Source organism: Bubalus kerabau, chromosome 6 (assembly GCF_029407905.1).
Source record: "Bubalus kerabau isolate K-KA32 ecotype Philippines breed swamp buffalo chromosome 6, PCC_UOA_SB_1v2, whole genome shotgun sequence".
NCBI lineage: Eukaryota > Metazoa > Chordata > Mammalia > Artiodactyla > Bovidae > Bubalus > Bubalus kerabau.
The window spans coordinates 36,833,507-36,855,040 of NC_073629.1; the positions used below are offsets into that span (position 1 = coordinate 36,833,507).

The following is a 21,534-nucleotide window of genomic DNA, read 5'->3' on the forward strand; positions in this document are numbered from 1 at the left end:
TACACCTGCACAGAACTGACCTCTGACAGAAAGTACACTTTTAGCTAAAATTTCAAGTTCAAGCACTGTATTCAACTGTGCACCTCTCAAATAAATTTATTTAAACTCATTATCTACATTCTAAAAACTGCAACTAGTATTAACTAAAGATTATTTCTGAAAGCTCTTAGTCTTGTGACACTCAGAAAATATAGCAAAAATAATAAAAGGGTCTCTTTCAGGTTTTGAACAATGCATATCTTGTTCAGCACAAAACTCAAGTTTTCAACAATGCATAATCTTGTTCAGCAGAAAACTCCCTGTGAAGTGTGAAGTCTTAGATCCTGTCTTGTATAATTTGTTGAGCTATGAAATTCAATGGGAAATACTGAGTGACATTTCACTGAAGATGCTCTCATTGAACTTGCCAAGGAGCAATGCCGCTAAACCTCCCCAGTCTTCATAGAATTATACCAATGGGGTGAGCTTGATCTGTATTTCTTCTTCCACATACGTATGTAGAAACTTGAAAAAAATCATTTGGAGCAGATGATTAAGATAATTCTATTTGCTAGTAATATATGTATCTAGGACAGTCTTGATTTCATCACTCTGATCAAGGGCTGAAAAAGCAGCCCTTCCAATTTGACTCCTCAACAAATTGCTAATATATTTTGTTTTGCTTAGCAGCTATTTCCTGGTTCCTCCTTTTGCTCATTTCCTCTTCCATCTGTGTTCATTAGAGCTTAAAAGGAACATCCTGCATATAACGAAGGAAGGTGGAAGCCAAAGATGTGCCTTTTTTTGTGTGTGTGAGAAGAAAGGATGCAAAAGAAGGCAACTTTCTATTAATATGAACTATTTATACATGTATATATATATATATACATATATATATATATATAGGCTAGATGTTAATGTAATTTTAACATTACACTGCATCTGATGAATTTGATTGGCCAGTTTTTAAAGGTTCTATTTTTTCCTGTGTGATCACACTGCTGTCTTCAGTTTCCTTTATTTATTTATTTATGATGTTAGAAGTCAGAAAATAATTACTGCTCTAAGGACAGAAAGAAAACAGGTTGTTCTTAATCCTAGCAGAAATTATTAATTGATACAGGATTAAAAGAGGGAAAGCCTCGACAGAGGAAATACACTATGATCTAGACGGGAAGGGGAGGGGGAGAGGGGGAGAGAACGATCCAAATTCCTGTCAATCAATATGGAACCACAGTTTAAAAAAAAACAAACAAAAACAGGTCTCTTAGGGGTTGCAGTACTGCCTTTCCCTATTTTCCCTGACCTTCAATACAACTAAACTACCAGTTAGTTTACTTAAGCAAAGCAAAAGGGAGACAGCGGAAGGACACCTGAGCCACTCAAAAGTTTTTAAGAGGTATTATTTATACTCCCCACTGTGAGGGCAACCAACACTAGACTTCTCTTGGGACTGGCTGGCATTCAATGTAAACTTGATAAAGGTCTTATAGCTTCCGTGCCATCTAATCTTTTCTATACTTGTTGCTATAATATTTCTGGGACACTTCATATTAGAAAAAAATATTTGAGTTATGATTCTTTCGAAGGCATGGCATTGATGATAATGCTCTTATTTAGTGTTTAAAAAAATAGAATGTGGGATTTTCCCCCTAAATGTGGGATTTTATATCAGTAGGAATTTGACATGCTCCTACCTTGTTTTGGGTTAGAAACCTCAAGGGAAGAAATATTCGGCCATTTCCTATTAAACTTTGGAGGATCTGTATACATCAGGAAAAATCAGGGTTTGTTATATTCAGCTATAATACCCTTTGGTTTAAACAGAAAACTAAATGGACAAAGACACAAACCACACATCTGCTTTTGAACTTGGCTGTGATGCACTTAACACAACATGACTCCCACACCAGACAAAAGCAAGCAATTGATGATTCCCAAAACATTGAATGGACATTAAATATATAGCCTGTTCCCTAACAAAGCTATATGCATTAACTTTTGTAATAAAGTAGAGTGTTCTTACAAATAACTAAATAGGGACTTCAGCAATTCAAATCATTATATAAAGCTGCTGCCTGAAACTGGAAGATAATGGGAAAGAAATAATTTCTCACTTGAGAATTCCATTCTCTGCAATTTATATTTACAGATATGAGCTGGTTACATTAGTCTTCAGGAGAGATTCTTTAGGGTATGTTTTAAGTGTGAGCCATTATCTCTGCAAAGAAGTGGATTTATTTCCTATTTGTTTTTATGCAGTTTCTCAGAGAAAGAAAGAGAAGGATTACTGGTGATTCTGGCTTAAGGAAAACAGACCAAGGTATTCTGATTATATCTCAGGTTTGTATGTATGGGTGTGTATATATTTTCATGATGTTTTTAACTGAAAATATATCTCTAAAGTTTTTGGTTCCAATTCAGAAATAATGATAAACATTGTTAATTTAAGAATTAATGTTATTTTTTTTTTCTTAGATTCACCCATGTTTAAAAGAAATGACTCTGGAAAAGCAGGAAAATAGCCAGATTTAGGATTGAGTGCTTTAAAACTATTTTTGCTAAGGTACCTAGAGCATAACTATTAAAGCAGCCATTTCATGACTCAAATCTGCCATTCACTGAGATCAGTTCAAAACTACATTTCTAGTGTGGTCCTTTGAGGCCATCCAAGTCCACAAGGAGAGTTCTTGCCTCTAAACTCCTATAGCATGTGACCTCCTGTGTTCCTTATTTTTCATGGATATGTGGATAGGTGTAAGTTTTAATATTGCTACTTTAAATTTTATGTTTATTTCTTGTCTTTGTAATTAATTTGAATCTCTTTGAGGAAGGGCAAAGCCTTCCAGAAGGCCTCAGTAAATATTTAATAACTGAGTAATTGATATCAAGTGGCTGCTGTTGCTGCTGCTGCTAAGTCGCTTCAGTCGTGTCTGACTCTGTGCGACCCCATAGACGGCAGCCCACCAGGCTCCCCTGTCCCTGGGATTCTCCAGGCAAGAACACTGGAGTGGGTTGCCACTTCCTTCTCCAATGTATGAAAGTGAAAAGTGAAAGTGAAGTCGCTCAGTCGTGTCTGACTCTTAGCGACCCCATGGACTGCAGCCCACCAGGCTCCTCTGTCCATGAGATTTTCCAGGCAAGAGTGCTGGAGTGGGGTGCCATTGCCTTCTCTGATCAAGTGGTTAGGCTACTGTAAACAGGTATTATCAGACTGTTTCCTCCATAATTAGATTATAGTGAATCTTGCAAGACATGGAACTTTCACTATAACTTTGGCTTTTTAATATTTATTAGAAAAGCTGATCTACTGTTGCTCTGTGTGTATGTTATATACATGTAAAAGCAAAGGGTTAGATATTGCTGTACCTTCAAAATTTATGAATTTTGAAATTATGAAAAAAGAATGAATTCTGAAATTAAGAAAAAACAATGCAATAATTTCCCACATCTGTAGGTGTTACTAAATAAATAGATATTTGGTAATATGTAGGCAAGATATGCAAGTTATTGACTGAGTATTACTTTCCATGTGAGTACTTTGGTGATGGGGAGAAATGGAATTAACATAACAAGCCTATGTGAACTGTGATAGTCACTTTGAAAAACAAGTGATTTTTAGAACTTTATTTAGAAAAAATTTCAAATCACTGTTATAGTTTTATATAGAAAATATATTTATGTATATTATAGGCATCAAATTAGGAACAATTTAGTTCTCTGAAATGGTTTTCTCCATCTTTTTCTGTAGGAGCGGTAAATATAGGTCATACGTGGGGGTGCTGCTTGCAAGTTTAATGTTAAGTATTCAGTGGCTTGGTTTACTTGAAGTGAAAGTAATACTATAATTAATCATTTTGCTAATAAGCTCTGCCAAGAAATTTTAAGTGAAGACAAAATTTTATACTAAACCAATTTAGAAGTGAGTTTGAAAATTAACTTTATAAATTAAGTTCTATTCCATATTCTAATATAATAAATATTTGTTTATGCCTATATTTTATATTTATACTCTTTTATGATTTTCTTCCAGGATACTGAGGTTTCATATTGAGGATCTTCTTACACATATAAAAAGCGAATGTAGGTGATTCTACTTTCGAATTGTTAACTCCTTGACCTGTATGAAATTATCAAAAGAGACACCTCAGTTACAATCTGATCCCTACCTAGAAGGTAATTTTCTTCTGTATTATGTACTTATGATAGTTTCTTAGGGAAGAGGAGAGTGTAGCTTTTCTATTTTCTTAGAAATACGGACTCTTTTTTCCAAATGATTTTCATTGGGTGGGATGCCTAACCTTCCTGAAAAATTAAAACTCACAACCACCAGCGTTCACTTAGAAATCCTAATCTAATCTATACATATCTCTAGTGGAGAAAATATTATGCGTGATATCTCTTCCTTGGGAGGAAAAATGTCTTGAAAAAAAATATTGAAATGTGTGGAGCCTTAACTCCTATAGCATGGTACTGTCTATACATGTTTTAATATTTATTCATCATAGAATTTTCAAATTTAATATCTCATCTTAAAATTTTGAATTTTTATTTTGTCCTATAACTGCAAAGGCAAGTAAGAAAACTTTAAATCAGCTAGTTACTCTTGGGCTACTCTTGTTACTCAAAGATACTAGCACATACAAATATTCAATCAATATTACTAACGTTTAATTCCAAGAAGTAAATTAGGCACATTGGAGGTTAAGTTAATTGTATAATTAAGACAAATTCTATGTTATATTCAATTCTAATAAAAATCCTTGCATAACATGAAGCCTCTGAGAATTTTTAGCCAGAGGCCATTGATTTCAAATAGTTAAGAGATTGCAAACAGAAAAAAAAGTACAATACATCAAAAGCATTGGTTAGGTGAACTATTGGAGAATTTTAAAATTTCGTTCTTTCATGAATTTACTAAGGAGTATCTTTGTGTCCATATGAAGGTCTCAAAGTGTTAGTATATTGCAAGGCAAAAAGTATTAGGAATCAGAAGTTAAAGGATCTGCTCCCAGGTCTGTTAAGTAGTTGTCAGGCAGTTAATTCCCTGGACTTCAGTTTCCTTATCTGTAAGGTAAAGGTACTGGACTAAAAGATGTCTATGTTTTCTCTCAGCCATTAAGTTCTATCGCTCAAATGGTTCTTTTATGACCTGGAATGTCATGCTGAAACTCATGGAAGGATAAAGCCCACTGGAATGAAGAACATGTTCTTTGCAGAATCTAGGGGATTTAGGGGATTAAGAATCCCTTGTGTAGAAGGAAAACTTATAGCTACACATTGTAACTGTGGACCTGTGACTATCATAGTGAAACCCAGTCTGGAGTTGAGAAATTATTACTGAGGTAAGGGGAAGGATTATCATATGTGCCCAATGGGATTGTAGATGGCCAATCCTTCAAAAATAGCCTCTTATGGAAATTCCTAGTTCTCAAGGATCCTGATCCCACAAACCTGGAAAAATGGACTAAACATGTCTTGATGATCTCAAAAGAGTTTAGCTTGGTGAATATGGAGACCAAAGATTTCATACACCAAAACTATCCCTTTTACAAAGAAAAAGAATATCTGAAATGCCCATCATATACTATTACTCTATCGTCATTGATACATTTTCAAATTACATCTTTGGGAAGCCTAGGCAATATCTATTGAGGGCAAATTTATTTAAGATATGCTGCATGTAAATAGAACCAGGACTGGATTTAAATCTGAGTTTTATCACTTGGACAAGCTTCTTAACTTCTCTGTGTCTAAGCTTTCTTATATGTAAAATGGAATAATGCTACCTGCTGGTTGTTGTCAAGGCTGAATGAGTTAATATTTGCTTGTAATTGTAGTGAGCATTCAAGAAATGGTGGCTTTTTTTTTTTTTTATTGAAGTATAGTTGAAGCACAGGGCTGCCCAGGTGGCACAGTGGTAAAGAACCTGCTGGCCAATGCAAGAGACGCCAGAGATGCAGCTTCAATCCCTGGGTTGAGAAGATCCCCTGGAGTAGGAAATGGCAACCAGCTTCAGGATTCTTGCCTGGAAAAGTCCATGGACAGAGGAGCGTGGAGGTCCATGGGGTCACCAAGAGTCGGACGCAACTGAGCACACACATAGTTGATTTTCAATGTTGTGTTAGCTCTTATTATTCTATTCAAGGTTGCTGTTGTAATAAAAAATTATTGTAACATAAACAGTTCTTACTAAACTGAAGTAGAGGTTATAATGTGCTTCCCCTATTTCTTGTAACCTTAACTGTTCCCAAAGCAAGTGATTCAGATATATAAAGAAGTTTATTTAAGATACAACTTACTTTAGGGAATAATCTGGTTCTAGGGCCTCCATTGATTAGTACTATTGTCCAGAAAGCAACAGAAATTATTTTGGAATACTGTGGGAAAGGGTTTATTTTTAACACAAAGATAATATGTAAATTTCCGAGTTTCTTTAAATTTAGGAGCACATCAGTTTAGCCTATTAATCAAATATACATCTTGCCTGAATTTCTTTTTTTTTCCCCATTAAGGAGACTCAGAAAACTCTTACATGACAATTTGGTTTGTGGCACTTTAAAGAGTCAGAAAAACTGAAATTCTAGTTATAAAAATGAGGCTTTAGAAGAAAATTTTTCTTCTCTGTGCCCCAAGGAAAGCTCGGCACTGTAAATTGGAGAGAACTAGGTTAGAATTGCTAAACTTGACCATTTATTGCTCACACCACAGTGAATCAAGCTGAAAGGCAAGCTTGAACCAGAAGGTTAAAAACACTTCATTTACATCAGAAAGCCACTGTCTTCTATCTTACATGTACCCACTTAGCATGAATTACAGGCAGCTTCCAATTCATTTTGTGGAAACCCTTTAAAACCAGAGTAAATTGTGACCATGCTTTTCCATGTTCCTTTCCCCTTAGAATAATCTACTGTGTAGTATTTAATACATGAGTCATTTAATTAAATGAGAAGGTGAATGAATTCTAGAGTCCTAGATTGGAAACTGAACATTGAACTAGAATTCTGCCCTGGCTACTATCCAGATGACTTTGACAATTCAATTAAGCCTTAGTTGCATTGCCTATAAAATGATGATGTTGTATGAGTGCTCTTCAATTTTCCTAAAAACACTAATTTTTACATAATATTTTGGTTCTACAATACAGTGGGAAGCAAGGTGCCACGATGGATATGAAAAGAGGATGTTAGTGAGTTAGAATGTTTAAGCATTAAACATTCTCCTTCCAGGAGTGTATGAGGAAAACATTGGGTGGACACAGAGTCACAGGGTCCCTTTGGATTTGTTGTTATTGCTCTTGTTCCTCAGTGGGTTTTGGAAACATTATTGATGTCTATAAAGCAATGCATAGAAAACCCTAAAGCTCTTCATAAAGAACCCCTAGGGCCTTGGCGTAATTTCACCCTCTTTACAGTAAGCTGCCTACTCTCAGAAACACAGTGTCATTAGCCTGCTGGGGAAGACAAAGTTTAATGCGATAGTGGTAAGTCTGTCCTCACGACAACACACAGGATTTTGTTTGCTTGTTTTAAGCAGCTATGTCAATAAAACATTTGGAATTTTTACTGTCATAGACTATGTACAAGCAGGTTTCACAACTTGCATAGCTAAATTTCATGAACTATCCCATGTTCTATAAATAACATCTCACATTTCCCCTCTTCCTCAGCTTTTTGAGGATGTTTATCATTGATGGTGGTAGAGGAAGGGCACATTTTAATGTGGTTTCTGTTGACCACACAGTAAGGTATCGAAAATGAACTTCTGTTTTTCTTCAGAACACTAAAATTTCCCACACAGAAACGGGTCAATGTATTAGATAGGAAAGAGTCTGAGGTCGGAGTCAATAAACATAGACATTTTCTTTCTAACCTCTTCCATTTGGTATAATGTTACCAGCACAGCCTTTGGAGTCAGACAGGCCTTCCTGGCCATATTATATCTGACAAGTTACTCAGACACTTTGAGCCCAAAAGTCACCATTTGTAAAATGGAATTCTGTAGACATGTGGGGACATCTCCCAGGAAGTGGAACAGTTAGCTGGCCAGCTCCCTACTGATATTCCAAGAAGACTTCGGTGATACCCAACTCTTCATTCACAATTACAAGTTTGAGAAAGTTCATTATAGGTCCTTTCAGAGATCTTGGTAAATCTTTGCTTAAGCTAGGAATTTTCAGATGCCCCCACAAGGAAATAACAGCAAAGGTACAGATATCAGCTCACACTTAAAAAGTGGCTTGGCATTCTAAAGACATCTGGGAAAAGGCTAATATATGAAGAAAGGCAGATCTGATAAAGGTGGGCAACTGCTGTTTGCTAAAGATGACTAAACCTCTCAGATTTTTTTAAGGTAGGTGCTACTCCCCCACCCCCTGCATCATTAATTTATTCAAGATTAAAGAAGCAGCTATGTCCTAATGTTCATTCAATTTTAGGATAACCACAAAGGTTTCATGAATGCGAAATGCTAGTTACACAAATATGAAATGGATCTGTGATGAGAATACTGGATACATGATATAATAAAGTCCCAAAGGCATTTCGCCTGGGACCTTAGCTTTCCTTCTAGAACATCAGCAAACAGATCAAAATTAATGTAGCACACCATACAATCTGCCATATAGCTTCTCTAGTCAGATAATTTTTTTCTTCATTATATAAAACCTAATTACCTAAAGGGCAATTCAAATGAAACTTTTATTTGGGGGATTTAGAAGTATTAAAGAAAAGGGAAAAAACAAACAAACACTGCAGCTCTCTGGATAGCATGAACAAGATTACTAATAACCCTTGAGGGGGGAAATGATTAACCTTGTTATTTTCCTCACAGTCCAGGCTTCTACAGTAAAATAGGTACTGAACAAAATATATTTGGATGCTGTATGGGAAACAACTTTTATAAGGTCTCCAACTGGCATCAAATGTTTTCAAGTATGAAAACATCTCTGAGCTTTCTCAACAGGCTGATGGATCCCTGCAGGTACCACTTCCCTTGTTTAATGGTCCTACCAATTAAATCAAATTAGAGATGAATTTTTAACTCTGTGATGAAGGCAATGCTCACTATAAGAGAAAGCAGGAAAGTGGGATATTTATCTTAAGTAAATTGTTATTTCAAATTGAATAGCTGAAGAGGAGGAGACAGCCAAATGCTTCCATCAATATTTTACACTTTATAAAACATTTGAAGGTAATTTAAGGAAACAATGTACGCTTGGGTTCATAAAATGTCAACATACATCTTTTCTTTTGTTGCTAGTCTAAGAAATGGCTTTGTTTATTAAAAAAATTTCAAGTTTTTTTAAGTTGTGTTTCCTGACATGAGTTTTAAGTGGATGATCTACCTTTAACCTCTGACATTTTAATCTTTAACCTCCATCACTTGCTTTTTAGGTGATAATCCCTCACACAAAGCTACTTTGCACATTAGGCCAACTCTTGTTATTCTAATTACCATTTTTTATAATAAACTGTTTAGAGTAATTTGTGAAATCATTTGCTTTTCAGGACTAAAGATCAGATAATATATGTTATAATGATTAGTTTATCACTTGAACAAAAACATCCACACCAAATCAAATATTAATTTGGATCATCAGCATCAACAAACATTCACTTGGATAAAACTGTGAATGTTTACTTATAACTGCATGATACATTTTACATTGAAAAAATGAAACTTGAATGAATTACTACTGCATCAAGTAAAGAAAAAACAGAGCTCATAGGCTCAAATGGCTACAGATTTATTTTGGGACTCATTAATTGCTGACAATATCACCAATAATTTTTCAGCCACAGCCAAAGCACATCAAAATGACTGAGTTTTAAATCAAGTACCTTTGGGATGATTGGGAAATCTATTTCCTAACAGACAACAGCAGGTACAAATGACCTTAATGGGAAATCTGTTTCAAAAACATTTTTAGCAGATGATCGGAAAGGATGACCACTCTGTCCATGCATTTGAACCTTAATATAGGTGTTGACAGTTTGAAATCTATACTGAAACTTATCAGGCCCCCCAAATCTTTAATCACTGTGTATACAGCAAATGTATGTGAACTTATGGTTACATACATCAATAATTTATGTCACAATATACACCATTCATTGTCCCTGATGATGGGAATGTCATGAGTGTTATATCTATTATCATGACATCTTTCTATATACTTGGTGGAATTACGTTCATTGATTTCTTCCTTGGGATAAAGGGAAAAGCCCTGGTAAATGCCCAAACTTAGTTGAAAATCCAAGTGGATCTCTCTTTTCTGGCTTGTACCTTGGAAACCCTATTTCTATGCCCTCTTGAACAGGCAGGGAGTCATCTATGTATGAATTCTTGCCCATTGGAGAGTAAAGGAATCCACCATTGCACACAGAGAACACCTTATAAGTCCTTATAAGGAATGTGTAAATGCCATTGAAGCAGGCTAGAAGATACAATCATGTTTGATGGTTTTATGGCAAATCTCTTCACTTTAAAGCCAGGCAGTAAGCAAGCTAGCCATATGTGATGCTGGGTGACCCCTGGAAGTGCTTATACCATTTGCCTGAGAAATCTGAGGAAACACCCATTGCACTCCTAGCAGAACAGCCAGAGGCATCACGAAAGCACAGAATAAGCTATCACTTTGTTTGTTGGAGGGTTTTGGTTAGACATTAAGGAGTTAAATTTTCCTAGTTTCCTGAATAAAGGTTAATACATTTTCCAAAGGCACAACAAAGCATCCTTTCAGGTCACCACTGATTTCAAAATAAAACAAAGCAAAATAAAACTGGAATTTCCCGATTCAGTGTGTAAAAGGTCAACATCTGCTGATGCTCAAAGATGGGGCATGTGGTGGAGGCGGCCGGATGAGATGTCAAGTGAGCAAAACAGTCAGAGATTCCATGCAACACACGATTGACACTTGGAACAGAAACACACCCCAACGCCAAAGAACTACTTTCCGTTCATCCATTTCTGAAACCTTTGACAGGTCAGATCACCATCTGTCTCAGCTTGCTTCCGTTTGGTTCCCTTTTGCTCCAAAATGCATGTGCAAACACAACTGTCAAGGCCTGAAAGGAGCACACTGTGGCGTATTTATGTAGATAGGCAAATGCCACGGGAGACACTGCAGCAGAAAAACTAGCCTACTAGAACTGAAGCTTTCACTTGCAAGTTTGTACCACTGACGTCATTTCAACAAGATCACAAAGAGGAAGCTGCGGCATTAGGCTGGTATCTAAATGAACGTGAACACTAGTTCTATTTCTGTTTACAAAGTGGCTGATGTTCATTGCATTTAACATGTCTAGTGATTAATAAATCTGTGTGTAGTCCTATTCACAAGCTTAAGTAAACTGGGTTGATTAAAAAACTGGAAGACCTGACTGTGCATTTATAAGAGGCAGGAAGTTATTTTATCCAAATTATGAGGATATTGCTTTTTAAATGGTTGCTGTGTATTGGAATACTCCTACTGCTGTTCTTTACCCTTCCATCACCCTGTTGTGGCCCAACATTTATGACAAAGACTGGGTTAAACTCTAGTGAAAATGCTTCTTTTCACTTACAGTGCATAATCTAGGCTCCCTCAGTACTTTATTTCAAATCACTTATTCAGTAGCTATTCAAAGGTTTTAACCATCAGAGAGAAAGGGAACAATATTTAAAAATATGTGAGATTTGGCTCTGAAAAGTTATGGGGCATTTCCTTAGTAAGTATTTCAAGCTTGGTGTTGGGGTGTCATTGCTTTAAATGTAAAGAGGGAGCTACAGCCTGGTTCTCGCATGGTATCTGGTAGAATGTCCTTGTAAAGGTACTACAGAAATGTTCAACAGAATGTTGAAGAGAGACTTCTCTTTTCAATTGCTGATATCTCTACTAAAACATTTCTTGCAGGAATTTCCAGTAGTCCCATTCCTAAATTTTGCATGTATTTTTTTATATCCCTTCTCTACCAAACTTGAACCTAAGTAGTCAGGAAAATACGGATCATTGTATTTTAGGAGGGAGCAATGGACATACTGATTATTTTCTTTCCTTCATTTCTCCAGAAAGACTAATGATCACAAACTGACCTCTTTCAGGCCTTCACAAAGGCTAAAGTTTAATGCATTAATAAAATTCCTTCTCCCTAGTTTCATAGTAATTTCTTTGGGCTAACAAATATGCCTAAAGCATTTATTGGCATTCATTCTCTGCTTTCCCAAATTATGGGAGAAATCCATATACAGTCCTCGGGAGAGAGTTCTATTTGTTTGCTGGTTACTAAGTATGGGTAAATAGGACTGTTCATATTTTTGCTAAATGAGTTACAGTTATGTAAGTAATTGCACCTCTGTAAAGGTAGCCTTCATCAAAAACAGTCAGAAAAGCTGTAGCATTGCCATATCCATGGAGGAGTTCTATATAGATAACTATTTCATCTGTGCTCTCACCATATCTGTGCAGAGAACAAACACAACAATTCAATTCACAAAGGAAATACTCTCTTACATCAGAAATGGACACTGGGAAAATAGATCTGAGGAGCTGAACAACAAAGCCAAGCTAGCCTAGACTTGGTTTGTGATTTTTTGTTTTTGTTTTTACTTACTACCAATACTGGAAATACTGGGGATACCTGGAGAGAAAGAAAACAATAAAGAAAAGTTGTTAGTCATTTATTAGTAAAGGATATCTTAAACATCATATAAAAATCTCAGAAACTTAAACACTTGATTACATTCATATCATCAGAAAATGAACACACGAAAACCCCAAACATATATCCAACCACTGAAACCATTTCGCTTATTCTAGAACTCCTTTAACTTATCAGAGTTGGGAAATCAGCATTCACCTTTAACAGCTGGCTCAAGACAGATTCATGACATCGAACATTTTGTGCTTACCTATAAGGTTAGTGAACATTTGTATGTGGTTCAAAACAGACACTAAGCTAGGCTTGTGTTCTGGGCACCGAGCACCAAGTATACAATGTATGTGCCTGTGCAAATATATCTACATCATGCCATCTATCTCTTTAAACGTGTTGAGATGCATGTGTTAGCAGTTGAAGGTCACTTGTCATTTTATTTGATTAACTACATATAACCATCATGTTCAGTCCTCTTTTACTTGTCAGATATGTGGATTAAGCTCTGTAACAGAAAGTAAATTGAGCAGAATGCAGAATAATTCAAGAATACATTAGGTTGTATTCACATCGACCATGGGCTTCATCAATTTTTCAGCTTCTGCTTTCATTGTCAAGCTCTGCTAAGGTGGTGGAACCATTGCAGAATGTGACTGAAGATGTTATAAACGTGGACATGAATTTAGTTGTATCCAGATGAAAACTCCTAGCCAAGATCAGGGGCACAAGAGCCAGGCTATCTCAGATCGAGGCTTTGCTCTTATACTCACTGACTGTGACTTTGGGACAAGTTGCTTATGTTCTCTGTGGCTGTTTTCCACCTGTTAGAGTTGTTGCAAGGATTACATATATATATATATATATATATATATATATATATATATATATTATATATATAATTGAAATGCTCAAAGCATTGAGCAGGTAGTATGTGCAATAATCAACAATTTTTGCTATGATTACTATTATTGATTTAGTTAGTTCATCAAACAAGCAATACCATGACAGACACTATAAATAATAGTCAAGGATTTATATCATTTCCACCAAATCCAGGCAGTGGTGTGGGTGAGAGCATGAGTTGGGAATAAGAACTAAGTGAGACTCATGCTTTGCAACTAACTAGCTGGGTGATTTCACGTAAGTTCCCAGCCTCTCTACGCCTGTTTCCTCATCTGAAAGGGCTAATAGTATCTACTGCACAGGGCTGCTGTGAGAGTCGAATGAGATAATCCATAAAAATGTCTGACACATGGTACACAGTCAATAAATGATAGCTGTTAATGAGCTGTTCAGGCTTGTTCTCCACATCACTAAAGTGTGCTAACAGGTGGTAAATGTAGGAATCATTAAATTTCTATTTTAGTATTTAATCTTTGAACAACTGCCCTCTGCTTATCTTAACTAATCACTGTACCTTACTCAGAGATTTCTAGCTTTGTATTATTTAAAACTGAGAGCTATTTTCCTATTTCTTAGTAGGGAGGGGAGAAGGAGAAATTAAAGCTTACCATGTTGTTTAAAAAAAACCTGGAAGGAATGAAATCCTATTTTCAGTTATTAGATACATTCAATGTATGTTGATTTTAAATGCACAGAGCTTATGATGTTTCAGCTGAATTACTGATCACTGATCAACCAAAACTGGAAACTTAAACTTTAATTTTCATGTTTTACTTTGTCTGAACTGAATTTCAAGCTGCATGCGATTTCTGCAAAGGACTGCTGGATTCCTGACCCAACATTTCAGTACACCATCTTTGCCGCATTTTGACAGTGACTTGGTACTGAATCTTTCTTTTTTTCTTTCTTTGCAAATCCCCTGTTGAGTGAGATATGATGGCAGCATCATAATTTTAGTAGCAATTGCAGAAGCTCCAAATTTCCCCATGATTGAAAATCCGGCTCCATTGCAAGGAACTGCTTTGCCTTTGTAATCCGTCAAAGAGAATGGAAGTTAAGATGGCAGGAAGAGACTTTTCAAGTGTTTTCAAACTTGCATGGAGGTGGAGGGCCATGCATAATGCAAGGCAAAGTTCTCAGGATGTTTGGCCAGACACAATCGAGAGCAAACTTGTAAGACTGTTTGATGCAGTACTTGCTGCAGCTGAATATTTTAGAAAGATGCAGAAATGTTTCTATTCCTTTGGGGATGCCAGTCCTGGGGAGAAATGCTCATTGCAGCTATACAAACCTCTCCAAGCAAGACCATTATGAGATCCTATTTCCCTCATGAAGATGTTTTCTATTACCTAACATTTGGATGCTTAAAATTCCGGCTCTTCATCATTTTGTGATTTAAAAAGTTTTGAGGTGCTGCCAGGTGAGTCCCTTTCTACTCCACTGCTGTAAAATGGGACCTGCTTAGAGAAGATTTTTAAATTGCTCACTGGAATAAGATTTTTGAAGTTGAAAATACCTGAACACCAAGGGATGTCCATTAGTATATTGTCAAATGTTTTTTCCCCAGTGTTTCTTATTGTAATGTTCAAATACCTTGCTTTTGGTTCTCTACAGACAACTAAAGAATTTAATAACCAGTTATATGCATTGAAAAGGCTATGAGTAAGTCATGAGAAATCTTTCAAGTGCTTAAGAAACTAAGACAGGAAGGCTACAATTCATTTCATGAAAGGTGGGTTTCTTTGGCATCTGTAAGTGCTGAATCAATGAATGCAATTTAATCACGGCAGTGATGGTTGCCCATAAACCACAGGAATGACAGTCAGATTATGCTCAGAAAAACTGTCTAGACATGTCTTGGTAGCTTTTCAGTGTTCCTTGTGAAGTGACAACTATTGTGTAAAAAGTATTTTTACCTTTGAAACTGAGCTCAGAAGTTATTACTTCCTTTCCTTCTTCATCTCCCTGATGTGAATTAGCCCGCGTTCCTTGTGATGCATACCTCTTTGTGCAGGCTTCTGTGAGTAACTTATCACCTTCTCTGTGTGACTGTTTGTGTGTTAGCCTGAGACCTCTGAGGGGGTAAGTGTCAGGTCTGTATCTCTACTGTCTGTCCAGGATGATGCCTAGCACAGAAAAGTTGCTCAGTGCATATGTGAACAAAAATTTATCACGTGTTTCCAAAGTGTCTATCAGAGTGAAGATACCACTTTTGGTCATAGGATGATCTTTTGCCCTATAAAATGTTCCACTGAGACACTTCTCAGAGTCCACTATTCATAAATACTTTTGTTGTCTTTGGAAGTTTCCTCCATTCTGAGAGCAAGAATGTACAATGTACAAGATATGCCCCTCACCACTTTGCCTTCCGCGAAACTTGGATGTCAGCTTCATGCTCAACGGGGTAAATTCATTTAATGTTTGGCTTATTTTCTTTCTATTATTTTTTTTCTCACACCTTCTTTTTATATTCATGTTTGTATACACTTATTTTTGTCTTTTTTCCTAAGCCAATCAGGGGGAAATGCAGATTTTGTGGGCCCAAAGCAAATACAAATCAGGGAGCTGTCTTTAAGAATATTAATTTCAAAGTATAAAATCATACTAGTTCAGATGGTAAAGAATCTGCCTGCAATGCAGGAGACCAGAGTTCAATCCCTGGGTCAGGAAAATCCCCTGGAGAAGGGAATGGCAACCCACTCCAGTATTCTTGCCTTGAGAATTCCACGGACAGAGGAGCCTGGCGGGCTACAGTCTATGGGGTCGCAGAGTCGGACACCACTGAATGACTAACACACACATAAGACATAATTTCATCAGACATGAAATTAATGTTTTTATAGCTTAGAAGGAGTCTAGTGAGTGACCCAGTAATTTAAGCTTCATTAGCTTAAATTTATCTCTGAAATAATCTGAAAAACATTTGGGAAAGATAGATGATAGGTAGATAGGAAAGAAGGAAAAAAGGAAGATATCAGATAAGCTAATTCAGAAAGAGTGACAAAAAATGGAGAGCTGAAACGGAGCTAAGAAATAATCTTACTCAGCCCTTCCACTTTACAGAAGAGGAAATGGAAGGCACAAGTAGAAGCAAGGGCTTCATCCTATTTGACCCCTTTATAGTCAACACTGGCCCAGGTAAATCCTAATCCCTGTCTACTGAGACACTGCTAAACTTATACTGAGGAAATGAAACACAGGTACAAAAGAGCTTTAAGGGAAGGTTCTGCAATATGTGATATATGAGCTTAGGACTTCTGCTTCTTCCAGAATAGAAATGCTCCTTCAGTCAGAGACACACATAAACACTGAGTAAGCCAAAGGACCAAAAGAAGGTGAAGGTGCTAAGCTTGCTGTTGTTTAGTTGCTCAGTTGTGGCCGACCCTTTGTAACCCTATAGACTGCAGCAGGCCAGGCTCCTCTGTCCTCCACTATCTCCCGAGATAAGCTTGTAGGTACTTGCAATCTTTCCCTCCTCAATCAGTCCTCCCCACTACCATATTTATTTAAAATTTTTCTTTTTACAGAATTCTACTGCAGTTGGGGCATGAGAACTTGTTGGAATTATACAATTTGTTATTTTCTCCTTCCTCCTCTTCCTGCTCCCTGCATCCTCCCCCTCCTACTTTTTCCCTTCTTCCTTCTTCTCCTCTACCCCTCCTCCTTCTTCTTCTTTCTCCTCTCTCCCTCCCCTTCTCCTTCTCCTCTTTCTTCTTTCAATTATACTAACTTTTCCACCAAGTATGTGGCTAAAGGGGACATAGTTAACCTTGAGAAAGTCAACATAATGGAGTCCTCAAAAATAAACATTGATTTTTCAAAGCGGATGAATTCAGTGCTAAAAGCCATAACTCTTTTTGAGAATCAACGCAAGATTCAGCAGCTATTCACCAAGAAGAAGGCAGAAAGGATAAGGAATCAGCATACTTTACACTGAGAAAAAATATTACCATTGTTGTCTTAGGTGGTTTGACAAAGGCCTTTCAAGAAAATGACTAGATCTCCTTATAGCCAGGCTGCAGGAACTGGGAGCTCTAATTCCAAAAAGCCCAATTGAAAAAGAGGGAGGAGATGACTAAGAAAACATTCTACAGCCTCATTTGTATTCTAAAGGACATTCTACTTCCAACATCCATTCAACCCTGCTTCCTGGTCCAACTGCTGATGATAAGGGGTGCAGTGAGTTGTCTCCCAGAAATTTGAAAGTGAAGAAACTAAGATTGCCCTCACAGAATTATACGGTAGAAACCAATACATAAACAATCCCATCAAAGATGGTTAAGTCATCCTAGAGCAGCTGAAGGGCTCTGGGACCTGGGCGTATATGACAGATGTGACAGAGGGGATATTAGTTCACTATATCTGAGACCTGGAAGAAAAGCTAGTCAGAAGGTAAAGCCTACAAAAAAGAACATCTTCAGGCATGTGGTGGCAGTACTGGCCTAGCACTGTCTCAGGAACAGGGAAGGGTAGCCGGTAAACTTTCAGACCTTCAGTGTCCTCTTGGCATTAGGGAGGCTGACCCTGTGGTAGGACGGATGTGTTAGGATGTTTCAGCCTGATGTCATTAGCATTCGAGTTATTTAAATTTCCTGATCTCATGCTTACTTACCAAGCACCCTTCCGATTGTTATCTGGCTTTACAAGGAGACTTAATTACAAGGGGAGAGAATACACTGATCATAAGGCCTTAAATAATTTGCATATTGTATCACTTATTTCATATTGTGGATGAATAAGTTGACATTTGGATGCAATTTCTCTCTCCATATAGTTGCTGTCTCCAAAGAGAGAATCTGCTGTTTAAACTGGGATGGGTCTATGTGTTAGATTTCAGTGAAATTATAGTGATCATAACAGCTAACTTCATTGTGTGTTTAGTACGTGACTGCCACTAGTTTAATATCTTACATGCATTAATTTGCTTAATTTTTGTGACAACCCTACAATATTAATACTCTGGTTTATTTCCCAATGGGGAAAAAATTCAAGCACAAAAAGTTACAGTCAGTTGGGAAGGAGACTGAGATTGGAATACAGAGGTCCAGGATCCAGAGCTTGGGCCTCTAATAACCACTCTATACTGTTGCTAAACTTATTATGCTATGCTAAGTCACTTCAGTCGTGTCCGACTCTGTGCGACCCCATGGACGGCAGCCCACCAGGCTCCCCCATCCCTGGGATTCTCCAGGCAAGAACACTGGAGTGGGTTGCCATTTCCTTCTCCAATGCATGGAAGTGAAAAGTGAAATAGGCCCCCTCTTTTATCTCTGGTGTGTACGTGCGTGCTCAGTCGTGTCTGACTCTTTGCAGCCCCATGGACTGTGGCCCACCAGGCTTCTCTGTCCATGGGATTTCCCAGGCAAGAATACTGGAGTGGGTTGCCATTTCCTCCTCCAGGGCATCTTCCCAACCCAGGGATCAAACCTGTGTCACTTACATCTCCTGCATTGGCAGGTGGGTTCTTTACCACCTGGGAAGCCCCTATTATTTTTAATCCTCAAAAAAAAATCTCTGAAGACACAAAACTTTTTTTCCCAAAGTTTACCTGGATCACAACATAATATGATCTGAACTCATTTGGTGACAAAACCTGACTGAAAGGGGTATGAATGTGGTCTTCTCCTTTATCCCACTGAGTGAAAATAATCATAGGTTTGCTGCAGAAATATTAAAATATTTGATTAAGTAGGGCTACTTGATGTTCTGCTGTGGGTATTGATATAATATATATATATATATATATATATATATATACACACACACACACACTGTATTACTTTTTAAATTTAAACAAAAAATTTAATTCCAAATCAGCTCTCGTCCCATAATCATCAGATAAGGGACTGTGGACTAGTTTTGTACATGAATAACTCGGTAGGTATTTGTTTTTATATATTGGCCATACAGCTCGTGGAAGTAACACTCTGACAGATGCTCTCTTATTGTGGTGACAGAATCGGATTTTGTTTGGTGACCAGAGCCCAACAGTGGTCAAGTCACCAAGGCTGTGAATGCCACTTAGTTGTTTATTTGCTCAGTTGTGTCCGACTCTTTGGACCCCATGGACTGTAGCCCTCCAGACTCCTCTGTCCATGGGATTTCCCAGGCAAGAATACTGGAGTCAGTTGCTATTTCCTTCTCCAGGGGATCTTTCCAACCCAGGGATTGAACCTGTGTCTCTTGTGCCCCCTTCATTGGCAGGTGGATTCTCTACCACTGAACTACCTGGGAAGACACTTAGGGAGGCCTCTAAAAACCAGACAGCCAATATGCCATCTCTAGATAGGTGGATGGCTCATTAGCACCCATGAGCAATGAGTGATTCTTTTTTCTCTTGGTTTTTCTCTAAATCTCAGTTGATCTCTTCCTGGGGGAGAGTGAAGGCCTTTGTGTTACAGTTGCTGAACTGTGAAGGTCACATATGCCAGGGGACATGGGAAGATGCATGGGAGGTCAATGCGTCCACAGGCACATTTCAGGTATGTAGGTTTACTTATTCATTCATCAAATAATTAATTCCACAAACATTTATGAAGGCCAAGAATAAAATATGGTCCTATTCTTAAATTGCTAACATTTTGGTTCCTGAAGTCAGAATGTCCTAAGTTTAAATCTTGCTCTGTCGCGTATTCGCTGTGGGATTTGGGGGAAACCTACATATTGATCTTTATGTGCCTATGTTTCCTTATCTATAAAATGGGGACAAAAACACCCTACCTTCCATGGGGACACTGGAAAGATTTATTGCAAGAAAGTACGTAAAGCACTTTATAAAATATAAAAGGCTATGGTAAGCTTAATAAATACAGCTACCACTATAATAATTATTATTATAATTTTGATTATAGTTAACCAGTTTTAAGTGTCCAAAAATTATCAAGAATCTAGAGAGAGAGAATGTGGAGGAGGAAATGGCAACCCACTCCAGTATTCTTGCCTAGAGAATCCCGTGCACAGAGGAGCCTGGTGGGCTGCCGTCTATGGGGTCGCACAGAGTCGGACACGACTGAAACGACTTAGCAGCAGCAGCAGCAGCTAAATGTTAAAAAAGATACTTTTCCCTAGTATTGATCAGACTCCACATCTAGAATATGAAAATAGTGGCATCTACATTACAAAACTGTTGTGAGTTTGAAATGAACTAATGCATGTAAAGCACTTAGGAAATCGTCTGGATAATGACACACATGTGTACACTTGGGAAAATATAAATTGGTCAATACAAATTTAATACCAGGGAAAATAACAGAACTATCATCAAATCACTTTCCATCACTCAGAGGAGCCCTAGGTATTGTATAACAATTCAGGTTGGATTTCTGAACAAACAAATAATGTCAATGTCAGACCAATTTAATTTTCTTTCTTTGAAGAATATTAGACTGTGTAGGTAAGAGGAAAGTAGAAGACTGAATACAGCTGAAGTAGCTGGGCTTTCTGTCTGTCTCCATGACATTTCTATCAGTAAACTCAGGAAATTATTTAGAGCAGCAAGTCCCCAAAAGAGTGTTTCATAGAAAGTTTTTAAGTGTTCCGTGAAAAATAAAGTTTGGAAAACACAGGATAAAATACATTATTTTGGGTGCTCAAATTTTTTAATAAGATAATGTGAATACCTAGGGCTTCCCTGGTGGCTCAGCGGTAAAAAAAACTCGCCTGCCAAGCATGAGATGCGGGTTTGATCCCTGGGTCAGGAAGATACCCTGGAGGAGAAAGTGGCAACCCACTCTAGTATTCTTGCCTGGAGAATCCCATGGAGAGAGGAGCCTGGTGGGCTACAGTCCATAGGGTTGCAAAGAGTAGGACATGACTGAGTAACTAAGCATACACACACACACACACACACACACACACACAGTGTGAATATCTAAGAGTCAGTAAAATGTACAGAATTTTCAAAAATTTTTGAGCCATGGAATTCTTTTAAAGGTCATAAGACACAGTTTGGCAATCAGAGGTATAGATAATATAATCTTTTTTGAAATAATAGTTCCCAAAGGTTAATTAAGTTTTC

At 37.4% G+C, this 21,534-nt stretch overlaps 1 protein-coding gene across 1 annotated transcript in view; it reads right to left on the reverse strand.

The window, feature by feature from the left end:
* NTNG1 (netrin G1) overlaps positions 1–21,534 on the reverse strand; it is a 364,680-nt gene that overhangs the window by 67,790 nt on the left and 275,356 nt on the right. The window contains exon 5 of the mRNA XM_055584934.1: positions 12,573–12,599. Within this exon, the coding sequence (XP_055440909.1) occupies positions 12,573–12,599 (27 nt within the window). The remainder of the gene's footprint in view (positions 1–12,572; positions 12,600–21,534) is intronic.